General features: G+C 40.5%; 2 protein-coding genes and 1 non-coding gene across 3 annotated transcripts; 1 reads left to right on the top strand and 2 right to left on the bottom strand.

Annotated features, from left to right (window-relative positions):
- On the top strand, positions 1–11,928 carry LOC139161765 (deoxyribonuclease gamma-like). Its single transcript, XM_070741344.1, has 9 exons — positions 1–1,056; positions 2,602–2,690; positions 5,427–5,513; positions 8,054–8,157; positions 8,989–9,101; positions 9,190–9,347; positions 10,419–10,515; positions 10,605–10,723; positions 11,505–11,928. The coding sequence occupies exons 1-8, from the start codon at positions 916–918 to the stop codon at positions 10,677–10,679; spliced, it is 864 nt and encodes a 287-aa protein (XP_070597445.1). The 5' UTR covers positions 1–915; the 3' UTR covers positions 10,680–10,723; positions 11,505–11,928.
- A 788-nt stretch (positions 11,929–12,716) lies between these two features.
- On the bottom strand, positions 12,717–17,645 carry RPL10 (ribosomal protein L10). The gene is made up of 6 exons (XM_070741345.1): positions 17,503–17,645; positions 15,442–15,500; positions 15,083–15,190; positions 14,862–15,000; positions 14,367–14,529; positions 12,717–12,947 (listed from the first exon to the last, which is right to left on the bottom strand). The coding sequence occupies exons 1-6, from the start codon at positions 17,523–17,525 to the stop codon at positions 12,792–12,794; spliced, it is 648 nt and encodes a 215-aa protein (XP_070597446.1). The 5' UTR covers positions 17,526–17,645; the 3' UTR covers positions 12,717–12,791.
- Positions 14,676–14,809, bottom strand: LOC139163330 (small nucleolar RNA SNORA70). Its single transcript, XR_011558480.1, has one exon. It is a non-coding gene; the product is annotated as a small nucleolar RNA SNORA70 (small nucleolar RNA).
- Positions 17,646–18,573: the final 928 nt, after the last annotated feature.

Here is an 18,573-nt window from a genome sequence, read left to right on the forward strand (position 1 = left end):
GTAAGCATGCATGTGCATACAAGAGAGACAGTTTGGTCTAGTAGTTAATAAAACCTGGCTAGAATAAATAAATACTTCATTGTCATTGTATGTGTATACACAGTATACGCATACAACAAAAGTCATATGAGGCTAGAGACCAGTCCCAACACACATAACAATCCAAAAATAAAATAAAATAAAATATTTTTTAAAAGGGCCCACCCACCACAAATTCCCCACCCTGAACCTACACAATAGACCAAGTAATACTGTTCAACAGCTCACTGATGGTGACCCTGGAAGCCAGTGAATTCTAGTTTTGCTTAGGCCAAGCCAGCTGGGTGACTTTGAGCCAGTCCCTCTCTTTCAACCCTAGGAAGGACTTAAGGGTGAACCAGCTCCGAAAAACCTTGTGAAAAACCTGCAGAGACTAATCCAAAGAGTCCACACTGACTTGAAGGCTCACACACACCCAGGGGTACATACAGCCATACATACACTTGTAATAGCAAAGGGTGTGTGCTCATACTGTACATGCCCAACTAAAATTGTATCATTGATTGTATTGATTTGAAAAGATAAACAGCTTGAGCACTAATAGGATTCCAGCACATCTAGATGACAACAGGGTAGGAGGGGTGGAGATTTCTAAAGAGAGTTTTCAAACAACGTTTGGGTCCTACCAGAATGCTCCTGAGGTCTATCCATAGGCGGAGGCTAAAGAATCAGGAATGAGATGGAAAGGGACGAGCCCAATGAAGTCTAGTGTTTTCTCTGCTCCATTGTTCCGTGCCCAAGTCAAAATGCAGCACAAAAGGCAGTGTCCTCCCCCTTGCTGATATGGCCATGTAGTTCTCTGCACCATTGCTTTTCCTCCCATGCAGCTGGAGACACAAATGCTCTCTCCTGCGATCAAATATACATACTAGGCCCATGGCACAAGCCTTCGCCTTTCTGTTTCTCGTGCTGGACATGATGCTTGTGGCTGCATCTTTCAAAATCTGTGCTTTCAACATACGAAGCTTTGGACAAGCCAAGGCTGCCAACCAGAGGGTGATGGGAGCTCTTGTCCAGGTGAGTTTATGATTGATTGATTGATTGATTGATTGATTTTGTCCAATACACAATGAGGGTTTTAGTGGGTATATATCTATATACGCATAGTAAAATACATGATGAAAGTTATAGAGGAGATACTCATAGTAAAATCTATCTAAGAAAGAATAGAAAAGAAGATATAGTAATAGAACATATCAATGAAAGAATAGAAGAAGAGATATAGGAATAGAAGAAAGGTATAGGAGATATAGGAGAGCAATAGGACAGGGGACGGAAGGCACTCTAGTGCACTTGTACTCGCCCCTTACTGACCTCTTAGGAATCTGGATAGGTCAACCGTGGATAATCTGAGGGTAAAGTGTTGGGGGTTTGGGGATGACACTATGGAGTCCGGTAATGAGTTCCACGCTTCAACAACTCGGTTACTGAAGTCATATTTTTTACAGTCAAGTTTGGAGAGGTTAATATTAAGTTTAAATCTGTTATGTGCTCTTGTGTTGTTGTGGTTGAAGCTGAAGTAGTCGCCGACAGGCAGGACGTTGCAGCATATGATCTTGTGGGCAATATTTAGATCTTGTTTAAGGCGTCTTAGTTCTAAACTTTCTAGCCCCAGGATTGAAAGTCTAGACTCATGATGGAACAAGAGGGATGGACGAGGTGGTAAGAACAGTGTGCTGAGAGAAGCTGGCACTCAATCCAGATTCAGAAGTGATCCAGGGACAGCTGGAGTGGTGAAGGGGAGAAATGGACAAGTCCTCATTCAGGCATGGGAGTTACAGGGTTGCCTTGTCACTCTTTCAGCCCAACCCATCACACAGAGCTGTGATTGTGTGGGAGAAAAAGGAGTGTATGTGCCACCTTGATATCTTAATGAAAGGTGACATATAAACCTAGCAAGAAACAGAGGTTTTTTCATCCAACATGGTTGTGACAAAGGTCAGGCACAGATTATCTTGAGTATATGAACAAAAAGGGGAAATGCTACAATTCGTCCATCAATTGGGAATGCCACATCTTAAAATAAAAATAGTAGAAAGTAGAAAAAAGTAGAAAGCATGTTACTGGTACTATAAAGAAAGTGGCAGTGTTTGAACAACTAGGAAAGGTCTTTAATTCATCTTGGGTCTCTCTAGCAGAATTGGAAAGTGCTACAATTACTTTTATATTTTGGTTGCTGGTGCTGTGTTTGTCATTCTGGAGGTGATGAGGGTCACAGTTGGAGGTATGGCTTTTGCAAAGTGACCAGGAGCAGGAATTTTCCCCACTCTCCTGTGATTTCAGAGAGAATGGACATAAAAATAACGAGTGTTTTTAGCATAATTATTGGGTGAATGTCAATGAATGTTTTTATGTTTTAGAATTTTTAAAATGTTTTAATTGTATTAATTGTATTTCTTGTATTGTTATTTATTTATTTATTTGTTTGTTTATTTGTTTGTTTGTTGGATATCTACTATATATGCTGTGAGCTGCTCCGAGTCCTCGGAGAGGGGTGGCATACAAATCCAATTAAATAAATAAATAATAAATAAATAAGTGCATCTCTTTTTTGACTTTCAGATCCTGTCTCGCTGTGACATATCTGCTGTGCAAGAGGTGCGTGACTCCAAGGGACTGGCTATTCAGGCACTACTGCAAAAGCTCAATAGGTACTAGCAAAGAATCACAATGTACCACAGAATAAGGTGATTTGCAGGCAATAGCCCAATAGGATGAAAGTATAGGCTCATACTTCGAGCAGTGTGAAAAGAAAAGCATTGGAATCTGTAGCACTAAGGAATCCCCCTATAATTTGTAAATATTGTAAAATCAGAAGTGGGACGCTAAGGTGGAACGGTGTGATGTGCTCGCCCTCGTGGCTTTGAGTGCTAGCAGAGTCCAGTGCAATTCTGCTACTGCAGTTGTGCAGGTAGTAGAAGCATGCACGGAGACGCAGGTGCGCCAGTGTTTCAGTGCGGTTTTTTGCTTTCGCATATGCACAGAAGGAAAAAACTGCACCGAAACATGGGCACACCTGTGTCTCCACGCGCATGATTCTGCTACCTGCACAGCTGCATTACCCTGGACTCCGCTAGCACTCAGAGCCACGGGAGCAAGCACATATCACCGTTGCATCTTAGCAGGTCACCTCTGTTTAAAATGATATTAAAAAGTACACCCTCATTTTGGTGGAGGGGTCTGAATGAATGATGTTGAGTGATGGGAGCACGTATCACTCTGCACTGTGTTTTATATAGTGTCATTATTTAAAAATAATAAAAAAAAATTTTTTTTTAAAGGAATCTGTAGCACTAATATTGTACCTATTATTCATATAGATTGTATTAATGTTTTAATTGTTCCATCTTCTACACCTGACTTGAAGTCTTATTCCATTCCCCAAAGCTCTTTTTCTGGAAGGGAGATGGCTGCTTCTGGGTTCTGAGATTTGAGTTTTATCAAAGACAGCACATTCTGATTTAATGAATTGCAGCCTTTATACATCCGAAGGGAAACACTTATAGAATGTTATTCTGAAATGTCGGTATTAGGTGTGGTCTGTCTATCTATCTATCTATCTATCTATCTATCTATCTATCTATCTATCTATCTATCTATCTATCTATCTATCTATCATCAGTGAAATACCACTCACACCACCATCACAAAATCTCCAGAACAATAAAGCCTACAAATTTGGATCTTGACACATATGTTCCTCTTGGTTCCTAGGTACTCGCTAAGAAAGGATTTTTCGAAATGACCATCAGATCATTAGTTATTTCTTATACTATTATTAACACACTCTGATGCTAAGTGTAGCCATAACAAATTCTTTCTAGAAAGCCAAGGTCATCCTTTGGCTCTGCACCTCTGCACCTGCAAGGAAAGAGACGGGTGCACCCTGCCAGCATGGCAATAGAAGATTGAACAACGTGATGGATTTGTGGGTGTGGGGGCAAGGACTTGAACTTTCAACTGAGTGATGAAATCTGGAGGACTTCAGATCCGGGTTTCACCCAGATGTGCCAAAATCTGAATCCTTGGAGAGGGTTGGTATATAAATCCAACAAACAAACAAACAAACACAAACAAACAAACAAACAAACAAACATGCCTCTATTAATAAATTGGAACTTTGAGGAATACTTTGCCTTGGACTCTGATTTAATTTCAGATCCTATTTGGAACCCTGACATTAAGAAGTTAGACTCCCCCTCCCCACCTGAAAAGAACTGTTCCAACTGCCAGTGGGCATGGCCTGTGTGTGACTAATTCGGTCTGCAAGCTGGAAGTTTAGTCATTCTACTCCATGCTTAGGAGTTCAGTTTCATAACGAAGTACAGATATCCAGCTACTAGTCCATAAATACTGTACTATGTATATTTATTTACCTGGCAAATAAATGGATCTTGGCATTCTTCTGCATGCAGTGAAATTATATTGTATTGATTCTAAAAGAGGCAGAAAACAACCATAGCTTTTGGGACAAATTATTTCCCTGTAAATATTAGTTTAGAATAAGGGAAAAGAGAAATCACCACCAATAGTTTTATCTCTTCTTTTGGAAGAGGAAATAGGCAGTGAGGGGCTGCCCGCCACCGGCATTATCAGTCTGGTCCTGGCGGCATGCACATCTGGCATGAGATCCAGCTTCTGTGCATGTGCGCAGAAGCAAAAGCTCATGTGAGAATTTATTTTATTTATTTAATTATTTATTTAATTATTTATTTAATTAATTAATTAATTAATTTAATTAATTTAATTTATTTATTTATTATTTTGTCCAATACATAATACACATTGAAGAGAAAGATATGTAATAATATAAGTAAAGAAAAGAATAGAAGAAAAGATATAAAAGTACAGGTGAACATATTTGAAAGGAAGAAAAGATAAATGAGATAAGGAGAGACAATTGGACAGGGGACGGAAGGCACACTGGTGCACTTATGCTCGCCCCTTACTGACCTCTAAGGAACCTGGAGAGGTCAATTGTGGATAGTCTAAGGGGAAAATGTTGGGGGTTAGGGGTTGACACTACTGAGTCAGGTAATGAGAATGCTAGCATGAGTGAGATTTTTGTGATTTTCGCCGATTTCTTTGCTTCCACGTATGCACAGAAGCAAAAAAAAGCCCCCGAATCTTCAAAATCTCACACGTCAGTGTCCTCACGCGATATTTTGCTTGCTGCGCATTCACAGAGGCCAAATCTCTTGCGGGAGCATGCAGATGTGTGCATGTTGTCAGTTTCACTACTGGAACAGTGATCCCCATCATTCCGGGATCAGCCCATTATTGGTAATAGGCCATTTTCCCTAAACTTGGAACCAACCAAGATGGCATTTTTAAAAAAAGTAATATGGTATCACTGATTTCCTATTTTCTCATCCCCTACATGGCAGGTATGATCCTTCTCATCACTACAGCTGCCTAGAAAGCAAGAGACTTGGACGAAGCAGCTACAAAGAGCAGAACGTCTTTATATATCGGTAATAATATCTGCAGATCTGGAAATAGCATTAAATCAGAGCTTCCAGTATCAAAGCCAACATTGGTTGAAGTATCTTAAGAAAGCTATTGTAACTCTTACCGAACTTTATCCTGTGTATCAACATTTAAATACAAGTCTTTATTGTGTAATGTCTCTGTCCTACGTATAATTTATCTTCTCAGTAGATTTGTTTGTTTGTGATTATGAGCCATCAAATGTATGTCATCTCTTAATGATTACATAAATGTAGATATGATTTTCTCTAGGATGGTCTGTCCCAAGTCTGTTTCTTCAAAAGAACCTCGGGCAGTATAATGCTAGGTAACAGTAATTGTCCAAGGTGATTTGGGAAGGCTGTCTCAAATCTAAATTTACCTTCTTACATACATGATGTAATGATGAGTTCTCTGATAAAAATTCAGACAACAAGCTTTTAAAAATTCAGCTACAAGTTTTTCACTACCATCAAAAATCCTCTTCTCTGGATTACAAGAAAGTTAATAAAAGGAAACTAGAAAAGTCCTAAGGAAGTAGGGAGTGAATTAGTTCTCAAAGCCAACATGGGTTTGTCAAAAAAGATCATGCTAGATTAATCTTATTGTATTCTTTGACAAAGTGACAAAACTAGTGGACCAGAGGAATGCTGTCGATATAATTTACTTACTCAGTAAGGCATTTGATAAAGTAGATCATAACCTACTACAGTACTTGATAAAGTAGAAAAAAGTGGGTTAGACTGTAACACCACCAGATGGATTCGTAAGTGGCTGACCAACTGCACTCAACGTGTAGTTCTCAATGGAACTGCATGTACATGGACGGAGGTATGTAGTGGGGTACCCCAAGGATCTGTTTTAGGCCCAGTACTCTTCAACATATTCAACAATGATTTGGATGAAGAGATAGAGGGCAACTCATCAAATTTGCAGATACCAAGCTAGCAGGAATAGTCAACACTCCGGAAGATAGGCTCAGGAAACAGAAAGATCTTGACAGACTTGAACATTGGGTGCTATCTAACAAAATGAAATTCAATGGTGAAAAAAATAAGGTTCAGGTACAGTATATGTGGAACCTTGCTCAACAGTAGTAACTGTGAGAGGGATCTTGACCTAGTGGATAGACCATTTAAATATGAGCCAGCAGTGTGCTGCAGTTGCCAAAAAAGCCGACACAGCTCTAAGCTGCATAAACAGAGGGATAAAATCAAGATCACATGAAGTGTTAATACCACTTTATAAGGCCTTGGTAAGACCACACTTGGAATACTGAATCCAATTTTGGTCACCATGATGTAAAAAAGATGTTGAGACTCTAGAAAGAGTGCAGAGAAGAGCAACAAAGATGATTAGAACAAAACATATACAGTAAAGAATTGTTGCAGGAACTGTGAATGTCTAGTTTAACGAAAAGGACATGATAGCAGTGTTCCAATATCTCAGGGGTTGCCACAAAGACAAGGGAATCAAGCTATTCTCCAAAGCTCCTGAAGGTAGAACAAGAAGCAATGGGGGGAAACTAAACAAGAAGAGAAGCAACTTAGAACTAAGGAAAAATTTCCTGATAGTCGGAACAATTAATTAGTGGAACAGCTTGTCTCCAGAAGTTGTAAATGCTCCAGCACTGGAAGTTTTAAAGAAGAGATTAGATAATCATTTGTCTGAAGTGGTATAAGGTTTCCTACCTAAGCAGGGGGTTGGACTAGAACAGTGTTTTTCAACCAGTGTGCCGTGGCACACTAGTGTGCCGTGAGACATGGTCAGGTGTGCCGCGAAGCTCAGAGAGAGAAAGAAAACAAGAGAGAGAGAAAGAGAAAGAAAGAAAGAGCAAGAGGGAGAGAAAGAAAACAAGAGAGAGAGAGAAAGGAAGAGAATGAGAGAGAGAAAGAAAGAAAGAAAGAGAGAGAGAGAGAAATAGAACAAGAGAGAAAGAAAGCAAGAGAGAGAGAAAGAGAGAGAGAGAAAGAGAGAGAAAGAAAGAGAGAGAGAGAGAGAAAGAGAGGGAGGGAAGGTGGGAGAGAGAAAGACATAGAGTGAGGTAGGGAGGGAGAGAGAAAGAGAGCAAAAAAGAGGAAAGAAGGAAGAGAGAAAGAAAGAGGGATGGAGAGAGAGAAAAAAGAGGGAGGGAGAGAGAAATAGAGCAAAAGGGAGGAAGAGAGAGAGAGATAATTTTTTTGTCCAAGCTTTTTTTAGCCGCCCCCCATGCTTTTGTAAATGTAAAAAATGTGCCACGGCTCAAAAAAGGTTGAAAATCACTGGACTAGAAGACATCCCAGGTTCCTTCCAATTCTGTTATTCTCTTTTATTCAAAGTGGAATAGTATAATTACTGAAAAATCTTTATATTCTTTTTATTTCAATAAACCTTGCTAAAAAGATTCTGTGAAGATCACGCTTGGATAGAAATACTTTTTGAATTTTAAGCAAGTGCCAAAAGCCTAACAAATCAAAGAAAGAAATAATCAGAAGAAAAATCCATACTTAAGTTATTTGGATAATGGACACAAACCCCTTTTACCCTGTATTTTTCTCCCTGACAGTCAGGATGCTGTGTCAGTTATGACTTGGTGCCAAGTTGGAGATGAGCACGCCAGAGATTTTGCTAGGGGTCCCTTTGCTGTGCGTTTCCATTCTCCATATACAGGTAAGCTTTAGTGGTTCTGCTCGTAGGCTCTAAGAACTTGTTCTGGGCGAAAATGTCTTAAGAGTCCAGGACCTCAGTAGCCATCTATCTAGATATGGCAAGAGAAAAAAATATATATCAGGAACTGAAATCCTTGTATTTTGTAATCACAGCTTTCCAGCTCTGAAGCAGGTACAGTACATGACTGTAAGAAATATAATCCAGTAAATATGGTGGAAACTGCCTGGGTTTTGTTGCTAATTGTTCTCTCTGCTCTATAGAGCACTAACTAATAATGAAAGTTAGTGGAGTTATAGGCCCCATGTTTTGTATCCTGTGCTTTAAAAAAGTACATTGGAGAAATATAATTCAGCATCCTATCTTAACTGAGATATTAAAGAACATCCAAATAGTTTTTTGTATTGATGATTTACAGTTATTAAATGGAAGACCTTAATATAAACCTAAAGTACAGTATACTGTAAAATATTCTTTGAAGTATAACATACTGAATGTCCATAATTATTTGCAAACAACAGATACAATTGTGACATGATGTGTTTATTTTGGGTCCAATGAGGAAGTCCTTCCAAGGTGCTTGGAAGTGTACTGCTTTTTTTATGCCGTTGACCTCTGTAGTCCCTGCAATTTTCTTGGGAAGGCTTTCAGAAATTAATTCCCTTCTCCTGCTTCCTACAACTGAGACAAAGTGACTGGCCCAAGGCCACCTACTTGGCTTTTGCTAAGGCAAGAACTCACAGACTAATTTTTAGCTTGGTGCCTAAGCCAGTCTCTGGAAGCATAATGATAGATGTCCATAAATCCTTATCAGCTCATGTTGTCTGTACACAGTTGCTTCAGACTTTGTGCTACTCTTGCACCATACCTGTCCTCGGGAAGCTGTCCATGAGCTTGAGCTGCTGTTTGAAGTATGCATGGAACTAATGCACTGGTGGAAAACGGAGGTACACTTTTGGGAGCAGGGGGTGGACGTTGCTGGACTGGACGAGCCAAGGAACGCTTCCAATCTTCTTTCCTGCCCCACCTCAACAGAATGTGATGGTACTGGGAGACCTGAACGCAGGTGGTGCCTACATCCCAATGAGTGCATGGGCCAGGATCCGCCTGCACAATCATCCTGCCTTCCATTGGCTTATCAGCGACGAAGAAGATACCACCGTCAGCCACCGCACTTGCTGTTCTTATGACAGGTACTAAACTGCAGCATTCAAGTCCAGCTATTTGCTTTCTTCAAAATGTTTCCATCGTCCCAGAGTCTTATCATCACCAGCCTTAGAGGCAAGTAGTCAAATAGCATGGGGCTGCTCTATTGAGTGATCTATTGAACTATGGAACATCATCTTTCGGCTGTGGCAAGGAGGGCGTTTGCCCAGGGTTCGCCTGGTGCACCAGTTGCGGCCCTATTTGGACAGGGAGTCATTGCTCAGTCGCTCATGCCCTCATCACCTCGAGGTTCGATTACTGCAACGCTCTCTACATGGGGCTACCTTTGAAAAGTGTTTGGAAACTTCAGATTGTGCAGAACGTGGCCGCGAGAGCCATTGTGGGGCTTCCCAGATTCGCCCATGTTTCTACAACACTCCGTGGCCTGCATTGGATGCCGATCAGTTTCCGGTCACAATTCAAAGTGTTGGTTATGACCTATAAAGCCCTACATGGCATTGGACCAGAGTACCTCCGTAACCGCCTGCTATCGCACGAATCCCAGCAACCGATAAGGTCCCACAGAGTTGGCCTTCTCTGGGTCCCCTCAGCTAAACAATGTCATTTGGCGGGCCCCAGGGGAAGAGCCTTCTCTGTGGCGGCCCCAGCCCTCTGGAATCAACTCCCCCGGAGATTAGAACTGCCCCCACCTTCGTCTTTCGTAAACTACTCAAGACCCACTTATACCGCCAGGCATGGGGGAGTTGAGACACCTTTCCCCAAGGCTCTTTATATTTTTTGTTTGGTATGTATGTGTTGTTTGGTTTTTAAATATGATAGGGTTTTATATGCTTCTTTTTTAATATTAGATTTGTTTCGCTATAATATTGTGGTTTTATTATTATTATGAGCCGCCCCGAGTCTTCAGAGAGGGGCGGCATACAAATATAATAAAATAAATAATAAATAAAATAAGGTTAGAAATGCAGGCAGGACACTTCTGAATCCCTTCCCCAGTCAGGCCTACCAGGAATATTACACTGTTGTGCTTCCAGACACAAATTGGTCATCAGTAAAGTACTTTTCTGAAACAAAGCTTGTCACTGTTTTCCTCTTAGAATCATAGTTCATGGAGAAGAATTACTCTCTGCTGTTGTCTCCGGATCAGCAAAGCCATACAATTTCACAAAGGCACTTGGACTGTCTGAAGAAGAGGTGAGTAGGTTTGATTACTATCTCTTGTTTTTTTAAAGGAATGTTTATATATGGCAAGCCTGAAGAACTGATTTTCTCATTTTTATAAGGCCTTGGGAATCAGCGATCACTACCCTGTTGAGGTGAAGCTGAAACTTGCTCCGAAGACCCAGCGGGAACTCTAAGTTGTCCACTGGCCTATTATATAAAGTGAAGGGAAATGGGGAAAGTAAGTAATTTCTAACGTGTAGTCTAAAGGAAATCATCTTGGGATGATCAAATATGCAATTGATCTTAATTGATTCACATTTTAGAACTTGAATGTAGTTTAGTTTGTATGAAAATTAGAAAGCCCTCATGGGACTTAAAATAATAATTAACATCTTAATCTTCTCACACTTCTTCCAAAGTACTACTACTGGTACATTACTGAATAGTTATCAGTAGCCTTTTCATTCTAGAGACTTGATCACATTTTAATAGCTCAGTGCTGGTAGCTGTGTATTCAACTACCATTTCTTGGAGCTAAAAAACTACTAAAAATAAATTTATCCCGTTTAGTCACTAAATCAGGGGCGGGCAATTAATTTTGCCATGGGGCTACATGAGAAATTGGGATGGTTTTAGAGGGCCGGATTAATATAATTAACTCAGTTCTACCCAATACTCTATATTATTGGGTAGAACTGAGTTAATTATAATTATATATTGTATACATATATAATTATATAATAATTATAAATCAATTGCCCACCCCTTCCTTCCCTCCATTTCTCCTTCCTTCCTTCCAACCTCTGTGGGCCGGTCGCAGACAGTGGGCGGGCCACACTTCGCCCAGGTCTGTACTAAATCGTATCTGACTCTTTAGGACTCCATGGACCAGAGCTCGCCAACCCATTCCCATCCTCAAATCTCTTGAAGTTTGCCCAAATTCATGTTCATTGCACTGACATCTAACCATCCCATCCTCTGCTGTCCCCTTCTCCTTTTGCCTTCAATCTTTTCATTAGGTGGCCAAAATATTCGAGCTTCAGCCCTTCCAAAAACAGACTGATTTCCTTTAGGATTGACCAATTTGATTTTGAAGTGCAAGGAACTCTCGTCTTCTGCAACACAATTCTTCGGTGCTCAGCCTTCCTTACAGTTCAACTCTCATAGCCCTACATTACTACTGGGTAAACCCTGACTATATTGACTTTTGTTGGGAAGGTTGCATCTACATGTTAATATGCTTGTAAATCTGCCAATAGCTTTCCTCCCAAGAAGCTGTCAGCTTGCCCCAACTTAGACATTTAGGAAAGAATGACCCTCAACTTCACTCTTTGAAGTGAAAAGTTTTTACTTTTATAAGGCCTGGTAGGGGCATCTTTTAATTTCGTGGCTAGTCACCCTCTGCAGTGATCTTGGAGCCCAATAAAATAAAATAAAAATCTGTGACTGCTTCCAGTTCTTTTCTATTTTCTAGGAAGTGATGTGACCGGGATGCCATCATCTTAAGGTTTTTTGTTTTTGTTTTTTTTAAACTGACTTTCAAGCCAACATTTGCATTCTCCTCTTTCATTTAAAAAAAAGAGTGCAAAAGTTGGCTTGAAAGTCAGCATTAAATAGACTAAGAACCACAAACACCTTCATGGATCACTTCCTTGATGTGCTGAAGATTTGTGCAGCTCAAAAGCAATGAGCTATGCCATGGAAGGCCACCCAAGACGAACAGGTCAAAGGGGAGAGTTCAGATAAAACATGGTCGTCTGGAGAAGAAAGTGGCAACTTATTCTAGGAACCTTGCCAAGTATGGACAGAATCCAGTTTACCCTTAACAACCCTCAACCACTTAAAAACATCCTGTTCTGAAGGAAGTTTTTCAATCTGAACAAACTACATATTCAATTTCATGATCAGCAAACTCCAGTAGAAAGAAAACTTTCTGTATTCAATACAGAAAGTAACTAACTACACTGATACATTGCAGGGGCTAGATCAAACTTGGCAACTTTTAAGTCTGGCTGGAGAATTCTGGGAGTTAAGACACTTTACAGACAATCCCACTGAAAATAAAATGTTCTAAAAACACTGAAGAATCCAATTCTGAATTTTTGCCATGCAATGTTGTGCTTCTGTTTCTTCCTTATGTATGCCAGTAACAGATCAAGCCAGAGAGAATTGTTAATGTGAGAATTACATCTTTTCAAGATGTACCCTAATAGTAGCAATCACACAACAGGTACACAGAGTTATTTATTTTGATGTCTTTTTCTGTTAAGAAATTATCACCGTTGTCCTCTAGTTACATCAGACTCTCATGCTGCATGCAAGGCACGCCATTTATCTAAAGGACCCTTGCTGGGTATGTATTTAACTCCACAGCCATCAGGGATGAGGCGCTTCTCAGACACCATGTCCTCAAACACATCCGCATTGAATTTGGTGAAGCCCCATTTCTTAGAAATATGGATCTGGAAAAGAGAAGGAGAGAGAATAAATGAGCAGAATGGCCTGGAATCCAAACTGCTGAAGCAGCCTATATAATGTCTTCAAAGAGATAAAGAGTAAAATATGCCTACATTCTCATTCTATCTAGAAGCAGTTACCATAGCATATGAGCAAGGCAGGGAAGGAATGGAGAACATGACTCTTGGATTGCTTCCCAACTCCTTCATCAGCAATGGATATAGGAGCCTCCTATACTTTCTTCTCTGTGCTAAACTACATTTGTGTTTCCCACATACTTCATATCTGCATGTTACAGTGTATTTGTGTACTGGGAAATAGTCAGCTCTGGATCATGTGAGCAGAAGGGGAAGAGAGGAATAACGATAGCAATAACATTTAGACACGGCTTCACAGTGCCCTCTCTAAGTGGTTTACACAATGGACCAAATTGGCAGCAATTTAAGTCTCTGCTGCTGGGTAACTCTGAAAGTTTGGAGTCCACACATCTTAAATTTGCTGAGGTTGAGAAGCATTACCATTCTCCCACATGGATGCACTGGGAGCATTGCTTTATTCTCCCCAGCCAGATTTAGCCTAGGTTTCTACATTTCCCCCCTTATTTCTGCATTCCTATTTATTCCAATTGTATTTACTATTCAGAGATATCCTGTCAACAAATAAGAATCTCAAGCCCAGTAGGTGATTTACTTCCAGCCAGTAATGGGCAGTCAAACATTTTACTGCCACACTGTGGATGTGGCTTATTTTGTGGGTATGGCTTAATGACCATGTGACCAGGTAGGAGTGGCTTGCCAGCCATGTGACCAGGTGGGAGTGGCTTGAATGATCATAGTGCAAGTGAATTGTTAAGTCCTCAACTTATAACCTTATCAGTGTCGCTCGCTGGAGTGACAATTTGCTTTGCATTTCCCACGCCCTCCTTCCTGGGTCACCCTCCCACACACACTTCAGGCTGGGTAGCTAGGCGAATGGGTGCTGCCAGAAGCATGAATGCTGCCAGCCCTGCTTTCACCCACGGCTTCTGCTTGCACCTCGGGCAGGAGCCGGGCAGGAGCGAGGGAAACTCGTCCGAGGCCAGGAAGGAGGAAAGAGGAAAAAAGCAAGGAGTGCAGACGCAGCAGGGGGGAAAAAGAAGAGCCGAGCTGAGACTGGTAATCTAGGAAGTGACTGCCGCTGATCAGCTGGGGATGCACATGCAGCTTTATTTCCACCGGTGGAACTATGTTCCACCCCGTCCTGCCTGCTGCCCCTGCTTCCAGCCTTCAAATGCATTTGGAAAGAATTAAAAAGGAACTTTTATGGAACTGACAAATCTATTTGGATTATGGTGAGACATAAATGTAACAAATTAGATAAGATAGCAATGCAATGGCATGGTCTCCCAAGCAAACTGATATACTTAACCTATTTACAAAACCTACCTTCTGACGTCCAGGAAATTTGAATTTGGCTCTGCGCAGCGCTTCAATCACATGCTCCTTGTTTTGCACCTTGGTGCGGATGGACATGATGACTTGGCCAATGTGCACACGGGCCACAGTGCCCTGAGGCTTGCCAAAAGCACCACGCATCCCAGTTTGGAGCCTAATAAAAAGCCAAAGCATAATTTGTGATTTGTACATTGTAGTGATACCGGAACCACCAATCAAGCTCTTTTTTAGTGTAATTTCTCAACACTGAAGTGTAATTTCTCAACACTCCCATTCTGCTTGTTACTATAATTGACTATCATCTGTTCCCAAGGTCCCTTAAGGTGCTCTGTACAACAAACAGGGCACGTACACAACCAAGGGAATTGCTGTGTGCAGACAGTGCACACCAGCCTCTGATCGCAACAGTGGTCGGTCGGCTTAATTGACTGCACGTTCATTCTCATGCCAGACACACCAAAACTGGTTCTGTAACACGTTTTTCACCTGTCAGCTCCAGCACATGATAACATTTTGTTGATGCGGATGACATGGAAGGGGTGCAGGCGCACACGGATGTGAAAGCCGTCCTTGCCACAACTCTTCACCATGTATTTGTTAGCACAGATACGAGCAGCTTCTAGAGCTAAAGGAAAACACAAGGTATAAGTATGGCAATTACAAATCAATAGCATTCAAGCAGATAGGTTGAACTGTCTGCTACTTACCTTCTGATGACAATTGCTCATATTCATCTGACACCATGTGCCCACAGAGTGGGAACTCATCAACCTTAGCCTTTTTCCTGCCTAGATCAAATATTCTGATCTTGGGATCTGAAAAAAATATATGGGGGAAATAAACATTCTTATATGAGGTCATATTGAAATAAATGAGTATCAATTTCTGATATTCTTTATCAATTGTGAAATTACTGGTTAAATTAGGAACCAACATTTTGATGAGGCAACTGGGTCCTCTTAGCTAGAATCAGTATAACGTGGCTCTCCAAAATTACAGATAAGTATATTCTTAAATAGATTTTTAAATAATAGTTAAACCCAAGAAATGTTAACATCCTACTTACCAGGAACACCCCTGCAGAAGCGGGACTTAGGATAAGGCTTATTCTTGCAGTATCGATAACTAGAGAAAAATAAAAGTTGTGAGAGGGAAATTATAGTTCCTTGAATTAAATAAATTGCTATTACTCTTGGTGAAATGCTGAGAGCTATTCTTTAGTTGGGGGGTCTTAACAATTTCCAATTGATCAATCTGTTACTGAAAGGGAGCATCAGGGGAGATAAAGAAACTGGCTTTAGAGGTAAACTATATCATATCACCCTTCTAGTAAAAAGCCATTTATTAATCTGAAAAAAAGAGGCAGAGATACAGCAGAGAACCGGTTCCTGCAGCACGTACCATATTTTTGGGAATATAAAACACACCTTTTTACCCCCCAAAAGACAGTGAAAACTTGGGTGTGTTTTATACACTGAATGTAGCTCCACCCGCCGAGTTCCACCCTTGTTTTCCTCCCCCAAAACTAAAGTGCATCTTATACGCCCAAAAATATGGTACTTGCATTTTTGTATTAAGTAAAATGGAACAGAATGCTCCAGTCCTCTTGGCAATTTGTTCACTTGCCACTGGAAAGTGTATGCTTTATTTCCATGTGGGTTCTTTTTGCTTGCACCTGCTCTGTGATGACTTAAATTCAAAGTGCCCTGCATCATGAAGCAAAAGACTTAGAAATGTAAAATGGAGAATTCTGAATTTTACTATTCAGTACCATCTAATGATATCTTTACATGTCACACTGAATGCTAGAGGGAAACTGTTCATTAATCAGTGTTTCTGTGATTGGCAAAGTTCTGACAGATGGATAAAACTTATGGATTTAGCCTTGTCTCAAATCACTCTGGCTATGTTCCTCACTTCATTCCTACAAGCCTGACAGCTTATTTTGTACAGCCTGCTCACTCAGATTTCAAGTCAAGCATCCTTGGAGGAGGGGGTGCAATCCAATTTTAAACCTCCTCTAAGGACCCCTCCCCATCAGAGAAAATCAACAATGCTGCTTGGTGAAGGCTTTTAACTCCCATGAAAACTTGTCCAAACCCAGTATGTTGCAAACAGCTATAAATCAGATTTGCAGTTTAAATGATCTCACCTGTTCAACCAATATTACATATACACATTGCAAAAAGAGATCTGACCCGTGCTAAATGTTCACACATAAATTCTATGAAGGCAATGCACACACACAAACACATATATAGAAGCATATATTCACATTATATATTCATATTCAATATATCAAATTCTGGTAAGGGTATGGTTAGCTAATGAGAGCAAAACAGCTTGAAATAGATCTAGTCTCCCTTCCTTTTAGTTATCAGCAAAATATGTTACACACACACATATTTTCCTTGGTATTTTGCTCACAACTGACTACCACTGGGATGCAGGGCTGAACAAGCTCCTCCTCTTTATGGACTTTGCATTACAAACACATAATTTCCCTCCCAAAACCATGGTTAACAGTATTATTTAGGCATCCCATATCTTGGCTGCAAAAGGATTTTTTTGTTGCCATTAGTGACTGTTCAGAAAAGGTCCAAAAGGAATTTGCTGATTAAAGGAGAATCCAAACAATTGCTGCGGTTTCCTCTGAAGATCTGTGTTTCTTAAAAAGTTTTTGTTCTCAGAACCATTTTCCACTTTTAAAATCGAAGTAGGACCCACAAAGGGAAATGTTGTTGTTGTTCATATGGTGTATCTTTGCCAGTATTTGTCATATTATAAAATAACAACTGATGCATTTGCTGAATATTTTATTGGGTCGTGTAAAAATCGCAGTTAAACCTTTCAGATATCATATTTATAAAAATACCCGAAAATAGTAACACCGGGTTTTTTTAACTATTATAGTCAATATATGGCGAACAAGTTTGATTTTACCATCCCGAATGGTTTTGGGGGGACCCCACTGGAGTCCTCCGACCACACTTTAAGAAACAGTGTCTTACGAGTAAAGGCTTGCTTTCCCTCCCTCCCTCCCTCCCTGTCCTTCCTCCGAAAGAAGCCCATCGCCTCTTCCCAAAGAAAAAGCCAGCCACGCTCGTGTAGCGCTTCACGAACTCACCAACGTGCTGGTCGGCGGCCCATGGCTGCGGGTCTGAAAGAGAAAGAGATACATTATTTTCAGTCCCGGCACTCAAAATGACACCCCCGCATGGGGCCTAGTCGCTTTCCCCTTCCCCGAACCGCGTTACCGCCATCACACGCATACATACCTCGCCGAACGGAAAGAAAGTGAGGCCGCGCCTGCGCACCACTTATAAATGTCACCGCTCTAGGATGTCTCTAGGATCATAGATAAGCCTTCACACGCATACATACCTCGCCCAGCGGAAAGTGAGGCAGCGCCTGCGCAACACTTATATATGTTACCGCTCTAGGATGTCTCTAGGGCCATAAATTAGCTCTCACGGGATCCTGTTGCTGGGAAGGGAGTCCATAGAGGGCACACTCTAGAGAAATGGGATAGATTAACTCTGAATACTTCTCAAATGGGGTTGTATGTTATGCTGTTGAGAAGGGTGGGAGGAGGTGCTGACAAAACAATAGGCGCTTCGTTGGATACACTCTGAATTTTTATGTCGTTTTATTCCCCGATTTTGAAGGTTGATAAAATGAGCTTTAGACAAAAGGGAAAGAGTTCATTTAAAATATCAGAATACAGTATTTGAATTTTAGATTTGAGTGTAGGACACCACTCGACAGGCATTCAATTTCTTTCACAATGTTCGAGTGTAATTGCAGTTCCTAAAGTCTCGTTTTAAGTAATTATTCAGTGCCTCAGTCCTCAGAATATAGTAGGAAAATATAAACTAGGTTAAATCCTGTAATATAGTGTTGTGTAATTTGGCTTTTAAAAATAATTTGGGTTCAAACAATTTAATTTTATTGGAATTTTGCAGCATCAATTCAAGCTGTTGAGGCTTTTACAAAGTCGTGACTTAACTCATCTCTCCACTTAACTACAAAAAGACATAATTTGTATGCAATGTTTGCATAAAACCCATGCAACTAATAATTTTACATCCCATTGGAAATGAGCTACACGTTGTACTACAACACTTTTATTTAGGTGCTGTAATACTTTTCTATTTAATATTAATTAATATTCAAATTATCCCAAACGATTTCCAAT

The sequence above is a fragment of the Erythrolamprus reginae genome, chromosome 2 (genome assembly GCF_031021105.1).
Source record: "Erythrolamprus reginae isolate rEryReg1 chromosome 2, rEryReg1.hap1, whole genome shotgun sequence".
In the NCBI taxonomy this organism is placed as follows: domain Eukaryota; kingdom Metazoa; phylum Chordata; class Lepidosauria; order Squamata; family Dipsadidae; genus Erythrolamprus; species Erythrolamprus reginae.

Excerpts from the sequence above, each read along its gene's own strand:
- LOC139161765 (XM_070741344.1), top strand. The coding sequence starts at position 916 with ATGGCACAAGCCTTCGCCTTTCTGTTTCTCGTGCTGGACATGATGCTT. Across the intron at positions 2,691-5,426 it reads CTACTGCAAAAGCTCAATAG|GTATGATCCTTCTCATCACT; the intron begins GTACTAGCAAAG and ends CCTACATGGCAG. Across the intron at positions 9,102-9,189 it reads TGCACTGGTGGAAAACGGAG|AATGTGATGGTACTGGGAGA; the intron begins GTACACTTTTGG and ends CCACCTCAACAG.
- RPL10 (XM_070741345.1), bottom strand. The coding sequence starts at position 17,525 with ATGGGCCGCCGACCAGCACGTTG. Across the intron at positions 15,501-17,502 it reads GGCCGCCGACCAGCACGTTG|TTATCGATACTGCAAGAATA; the intron begins GTGAGTTCGTGA and ends ATTTTTCTCTAG. Across the intron at positions 15,001-15,082 it reads TGAGCAATTGTCATCAGAAG|CTCTAGAAGCTGCTCGTATC; the intron begins GTAAGTAGCAGA and ends GTTTTCCTTTAG.